The sequence below is a fragment of the Octodon degus genome, unplaced genomic scaffold (genome assembly GCF_000260255.1).
Source record: "Octodon degus isolate 3935 unplaced genomic scaffold, OctDeg1.0 scaffold00024, whole genome shotgun sequence".
NCBI classification, from domain to species: Eukaryota; Metazoa; Chordata; class Mammalia; order Rodentia; family Octodontidae; genus Octodon; species Octodon degus.
In genome coordinates, this window is record NW_004524600.1 from 6,614,189 (window position 1) to 6,621,527 (window position 7,339).

Consider the following 7,339-nt stretch of genomic DNA (forward strand, 5'->3'; position numbering starts at 1 on the left):
TAGCTATGAACAGTTGACCTTTCCTGCTCTCTAAAGCAGATGCCTTCTCCATCTCTACCCCCACTTTCTTCCTTCTCTCATGCTTGCTCTCCTCTTCCTTCTCTTGCTTGTTCACCAGAGTTGCATAGAAGGCCCAGAATCTCAGCTGGTCCTGCCAGAGGTGGGCGACAAGGGTGTGTTTCCACAAGTTCCAGGTGAGTGTGAGGCTCACTAACCTTGGAGTACCTCAGTTCTAGTTCTGTTGAAGGCTGATATTAGGGATGGTAGGGTGGCTGCCTCGGCAGAGAATGAGCACCAAAGGCCAGTGCATATGCAGGCTTACTCTTTGATGGAATGGGGGCAGGGATAGGACCACACAGAAGACTGTCAGATGGTTGGTGGGACAACCCATAGATTTTTCACTGTGAGAGACCAATACCCTACAGTCTCCTGAAGAACGCAAATGTCTTGCCAGCCATTCCTGGTTCAAGAGAAAGAAGCCAGCAGAGAGAGCAGTCAGGCATTCTTTTATGCCAGTGAAGAAGAGCAAGGACTTGGAGCAATTGATCAAGATGTTGATGAAGATGATGAGTAATGCTTTTAATCCATGATGCCAAAAACATAGAATGTAGACAATTTCATATATGGAAAGATGTCAAATGCAAGTTGTTTGCAATAAGTCCTTTTTTGTTCTTACTTTGTTTTTACTGACCCCACGAGAAAAACCTTGAGGTAAACTATGTTGGTACACTTGCATTTTTAATAGCTTTGCCCACAAAGCTAATAAAACAGTTTCCACTTTCATCACAACTGGCTTTCTGCCACTGTAACAAATACTGAAGATGATCAGTGCACAAAGAGAGAAGGTTTATTCTGGCTTATAGCCCATGATTGGGAGGATAAATGCTTTGGGCTTATTGCAAGAAGTACGTCATGGCTGGAGTGCATGGGAGAGCAAAACTTTTCATTTTATGCCCAGGATGTCAAAGATGGAAAAAGGAAGTGATCAGGTGAAATTCCAGTGACACAAAGGCTTCCCGAGAGGCCCAACTTCTTAAAGGCACCACTACCCACCACAGGCCTATGGGAAGTACTTAAGACTCAAAATATATTCACCACGAACACAGCTAATGTGCTTACTATATGAGAAAAATGATACAGATTGCTTTGAATGGATATTACAAAACCATTGTCTCGTTACTATTCTCTACTTGATGGGACAAAATACCTGACACCCAAAATTAAGAAAGGAAAGATTTATTTAGTTCAGTTAGTGGAGGTTTCAGTCCATACTTGGCTGACTTAAAGGCAGCTGGAGGGCCAGGAACATAGCTCAGTGACACAGTGGCTACCTGGCAAGCTTGAGGTCCTGAGTTTGATTCCCAGTACCAAAAAAAGTTTATCTTTGGGGGGTGGGGAGATAGCTCAGTGGAATAAGTGTTTGCCTGGCAAGCACAAGGTCCTGAGTTAGATCCCTAGTAGCAGAAAAAAAAAGGCAGGTGGAACATGTGACAGCCATTCATGGCAGCAGAAAACAGCATAACAGCAAGAGCCAAAAAGGAGAAGCAGCAGGCATGGCAGCTAACAAGTCTCTCTCCTTTTCATATATTGCATTCAGGCTGTCTGCCCCAGGCTGGGTGCAGCACTCACACCCATAATCCCAGCACTGGATCATGAATTAATCACAAACCCTACATGCCTACCCCAATGACTGCATGAGGCTTCGGGGGGACAACTACACATAAACCATGACAACCATAAATCCTATGTACAATTTTACAAAGAAAGAAACAAAGGCTCAAAAAGAATTCTAAAAGTCACCAGTAAGTAGATTTCATACAGAATAATTTAAGAGTGTATATAAATCTAATTTAGAAGTTGCCCTATTTAACTAGCATTTAATTGCAAATGGCTGAAGCTTCATGTTAAACTTCAGATATTTTTTCTTATTGAAAAGAACAGATTTTGTTTCTGTAAAAATTTGGAATATTTGCCAACTTGTGAAGTGATGTGAATCAGGAGAAATATCCTGGTGTCTGCTGTGGTCAGGTGGTCAGTGTTTCACCCAGCTCCCTGTGAAGTGGATGGTACACAGTAATCGCAGCGGGTATTCTGTTACTGGTGGGCTCTGAGGACAACCTATGTGGTTGTGCTGCATGAAGAGTGACTGAGGGAGTGTGCCCTGCCACGTTTGAATACACTTAGTGCTGGTCGATGTGAGCTTGATTAGGCTTGGCAGTGTGATTTCCTGTTTTTAAGATAAAAGATCTACAGAAATTTATTAGAAAATTTCAAAAGGCTTTAATGATGTGATCACATACAGCTTCAAGAACACTCTTAAATAATTTAATTGCAAATGAATTTGAACCATATGTAGAAATTTTTTAATGTGCACATCAGCTTAACAGAGGATTACCAGATGATATATAAAAGATGTTGGATTGTATGTATAACCCAGAATTTTGAAGAAAGGAAAATTTCAAAATACTTGAAAAAATGTGGTTGACTTTTTCTAAATCCAAAGATTAGATAATGAGATGAACGTGTTTAGCAGAGTGGCATTCTTTCTTTTCTCTGTGCGAGTCACCCACACTGAGCTCTGTGTAGTCACAGGAACAGCTCCTGCTCTTGTGCATTTTGCTGCCTGCTGATAACTGTCTGGTTCATCATAGATAATGCCTGCTCTGCAGGCAAAGTGATCCTACTCTTGTAGGGAGCCTGTCTAGCCTTAACCCCCTTACCTTGTTTTTACTGGCCCTGCGATTAAAACCTTGAGGTAAATTTTGATACATTCATGCTTTTTCCCTTCATGAGCAGAAGGGCTTGGGGGGCAGGAATGAGAGGTACCTGGCTGAGGGTGGAGTTTAAATGAAAGAGGCATCATTAAGAGGGGACACACCTGAAGTGAGGGTGCATTCTGGCCACTGCTTGGCCCTAAACAGATGTGTGGCCTCAGGTGGGCTGCTTCACTTTATAACCTGTTTTGTCATGGGAATAGGATCTTGCTCACGTTCTTCAGGGCTATTTTAAGGACTAGGATGAGATCTTGTTGCAAATTGCAGGGTTCTGTCCAAAACAAGCCATGCCATGGGCTGTCAAGGGTGGCTTAGCCCTGTTGCCATAGGCTGGTTTGTGGGCCTGGCCCTCTTCTGGCTCCCAGTATGGAGTCACACAGGTTGGTGCCTTGGATGGGGGATGCCATAGTCTGATAAGGCAGTAGCTGTCTCTGCAACAGGGTTGTGTGGCCAGTGCACACAACCCTGTTGCAGAGACAGCTACTGCCTTATCAGACTATGGCATGCTGTGGGGCACAGCCTCTGGCTGGGAAACTCATATAGCAATACTTCTTTTTCCCCTAAGATCCTTCACTTTTAGGAAATTCTGGAGTATTTTTCCTATTACTGTTTTTGTTTTTTTTCAGGTTGTATTGTGCAGGAGTAGGGATTATTGGGCTAGAGTCTGTCATGAGCAGAGACCTGAGGCAGTTGTCCCCACGGCCCAGGACTACTGTGTCCTATCTAAGACACTGACTGGAGAGACTGTAGGCAGGAGCAGAACTGCAGGTGGAGAAAGCCACCCTTGTGTAGCAGCTCGTTTTCTAGCTCAATTACATAAGACTAGTGTGTGCTTCATTATGCTGGACTGTACTATTTGATTAAAACAAAAAAACTTTGCAATAATTACTGTCTCATATATTACAGAAAATATTTGTTGAACCTTTTAGGCTATTCTCCTAGTCTTTAGGAATGGGGAGTTCTGTGACTGATCAGGCAGCTCTAGCTCATCCATCAAAAGTTATTCCATAAGTTAGATTCATGATGTTGAAACCAGATGTGTGGCATTTCAGAATGGCCATCTTCAAGGGCTACTCATTTATGTGTTATAGAGGCTCATGCTAACTTATATTACCTTTCATTCTTACGTGTAACTGGGAGTTTTCCAGTCAAATAATGTGGTGAAAATTGATGAGGAGGTTAATTAGAGGAAAAAGGCTTAGGGGGTAACTGGCTCACAGTTAGAGACGTACCTGTGGTCCTAGCAGCATCATTAAATAGAGGTTAGAATTCGGTTTGCTACTGGGAATGGCCAATGCCATAGTCAGTCTGTCGGTAGCAATTGTTCTCTAACACTTGATACAAATTCAAACTTAAAGACTAAGGAGTGCCCACTAGATGGCCTTCCTTTAAAGAGGTTAACAATGAGAGTATTTCTTGAGATTAGTCAGTTTAGCCAGAGGCTTTTATAAAATCGATTTATGTCATGTGAAGAAAACAGCAAATACTGAGAATAGCAGGGATGGTGTGTCATTGTGGTGTTTGTCTGGAAGGGCAGGAGTTACTACTTGGAGGCAAAATTTAGACCTCAAAACAAAATTAGTAATCATATCTTTTTTTTTTTTTTTCAGAACTGGGGATTGAACTCAGGTCCTTGCGCTTGCCAGCGAAGCGCTTATTTTACTGAGCCATTTCTCCGGCCCCAGTAATCACATCTTAATGGTTCATTGTAAAGGCAGGGAGAATTATTCTTTTAAACATTACAGTGAATAAGTGGAGGATAGTTATAAATAGCTTATAATTGTCTCTGCTGTAGTTTTACACTGGCCTTTGGCTCTCACCAGAGAATATGTAGTTTTGGCCTAAAGGGGACAAGAGGAAATAGATGAAAAGGGATCAATAAAGAATCCAAGATTTCTAAATGTCAGTATCAATGCATGTTCATGTTTTCATTTTCATTTCTTGAGACCTCTTGGTATGAAATGTGGGAGGATCACAAGGACAGAGAAATAATCTTCCTGGGGTTGGCTACCAAAAATAGGTGTTTAAACTCAGAAGCTGATTGAAGCTGGATGTTTGCTGAGATGTCGTATATGTGACAGTAGGTACTAAGTGATGTACTGTTTAATGGTTCCTATGTCATGTCCTCTTTAAGAAAAGGAAGTGCCCAACAAGCCTTTGCGTGTACGTGTCCGGTCCTCAGACGACAGGCTGTCCGTGGCGTGGAAGGCACCACGCCTGTCAGGAGCCAAGAGTCCACGCAGATCTCGGGGTTTTCTTCTGGGCTATGGAGAGAGTGGTCGGAAGATGAATTATGTCCCATTGACAAGAGATCAGCGGACACATGAAATTAAGAAGCTGGGTAAGTTTAATTTTAACTGTCATACAACGCTTTGATGGCTGTCTTAGCTACTTTTCTCATTGATAAGACAAAACTCCTGATGCCCAAAGTGAAATCAGGAATGGTTTATTGTTGCTCACAGTTTGTGGAGGTTTCAGTCCATGATGAGCTGGCTCTAGGGCAAGATGGAATGGCATGGGGCAAGCCGAAACTCTCTTTCTGTCTTTTATATCCTACCCAAGCTAGGGTAGAGAGTACTCACACCTAGAGAGGGGTAGCCTTAATCCTAACATTGAACTATGAATCAATTTTAGCATCAGAACTTTGATCCCTGCACTACACACCCTACATCCAGCCACCTTCAAAGAGCCCCACCTATGACCACATGAGGCTTTGTGGGGACATGTAGATAGATACAAACATGGTATACCACCCTGACCCCCAAATGATCATGCACACTCCTTTATGAAAAGGCATTTAGTCCATCCTCAAGAGGGTCTCCAGTGCACCTTTGACTTCACACATTGTCCTCTAAGGGGCACCCTGTGTGTTCTTTGAGGCCTTCTTCTGAAATCTGGGTGTAAACCTTCCCACAATTCCTGCATTCTGTATGCACCTAAGGCCAGCACTGCATGGATGATGCCATGGCCTGTCACCAGCTGGAGCAGGAGGCAGGCTTCCTTCTCTCTTGGCTGCATGTTTCAAGTGCCTGGATCACTGAGCCCCCTGACTGCAATCTCAAGGATCAAATTCTCTAGGCTGCTACCATCCTATAACATGGTATTCTGGGGCTCTCTTTTCAAAACAAATTATTTTATTTCTGCAACCTTGAGGCTGCAAATGCTGGATTCCTTCTGTTCCTCATGTCATGCTCAGGCCATCTTCTCCATTGTCTTATTCTTTCCAAACAACCCAAGTTCTCCTTTGCTTTATCTCTGTAGTCTTCAGCTTTACTGGAGCATTTTTCTGGCCAAACTCACAGCGTTTTAAATCATTCTGCTAGACTATTTGCTTGTGATTCATAATAGAGATCTAGCTGAAAGCCCTCCAAAGTAGCCATGCCAGTACCTCCACATTAGACCACCTTGAAATTTCTTCTGAAAGATTGATTAGTCTACTGCCCTTAATCACAGTCTCAGGCAAAGTCTCTGGAAATGAGCAAAAGACAAATCAACTTTCTTCTAAGGCATAACACACATCATTTGGAGTCCAACAGCCAGTGCAATCCTTCTTCCCAGAAGAAACCTCCCCAGCCTGGTTTTACCAGCAACATTTCCTACCAGCCTCTTGGTCTCCTATAAAGAATGGTTCAAGCATTCCAGGGCTACTTCTTTAGCTGGCATCTGTAAATTCTTCCAGCCTTTTCCTACAAGCCAGTTCCGAAGACCCCTTAACATATGGTCCAGGAGCCAAAGCAATGACCCCACCTCTGTGGTACCAAATTCTGTGTTACTTTTCTTGTTGCTGAAACAAAATACCTGACAGTGAAAATTGAAGGAGGAAAGACTTATTCTGGCTCACAGTTTGTGGAGGTTTCAGCCCATAATTGGCTGGTTCCAAGGCAAGTTGGCATGGCAGAGGGTGTCACAGAGGAGAAACAGTTCATGGCAGGCAGAAGGCAGCATAGAAGCAAGGTATCAAGCCGCAAGCCACAAAAAAGGACCCTTTTGTCCTTTATAGTCCATCCAGGCCACCTACCCTAAGTACTCACATCCAAGGCAGGGCACCCTAAATCCTACCCAAAGAGATGCCAAGCCAATCGGTAGACTGATTTAGTAATCACACACCCTTGATCCCAGCTTCACACATTTTAGATTCAGCCACTTCTGAAAAGCCCCACCTAAGACTGCATGAAGCTTTGGAAGGGGCATCTAGACACAAGCCAAAACAATGTTTTTCTTTTTTTTTTGTGAGCATTTCAATATCTGGAAGGTGTTCATGACAGAACACTATTTTAGCTATAATAATCATTTTCTAGGTGTGATAATTATTTGAAGTCATCTCCTTGGTTCTATCCTCTAAGGCTCCATCAACTAAACCTTATGTAGGGTTAGGGCAAGGATATCTTCTGAGTTCCTTTCTTACTCAATAGCACTGAGTCCCTGAATCAAGCCATTTTTCTACATGAGGGCAGGGCTGATACATCTACCAGCTTGCCTTTATTTTCATTATCTTAAAATCTTTTTTTTTTCCACAAATAATACACTGCATATATTATTCTTAGTGGTTAATTGCTGTACAAGAT

General features: G+C 42.8%; 1 protein-coding gene across 2 annotated transcripts in view; it reads left to right on the plus strand.

Annotated features, from left to right (window-relative positions):
* Fndc1 (fibronectin type III domain containing 1) overlaps positions 1 to 7,339 on the plus strand; it is a 140,152-nt gene that overhangs the window by 71,728 nt on the left and 61,085 nt on the right. For both annotated transcript variants that reach the window (XM_023712225.1, XM_023712226.1), the window contains exon 5: positions 4,909 to 5,115. In XM_023712225.1, the coding sequence (XP_023567993.1) occupies positions 4,909 to 5,115 (207 nt within the window). The remainder of the gene's footprint in view (positions 1 to 4,908; positions 5,116 to 7,339) is intronic.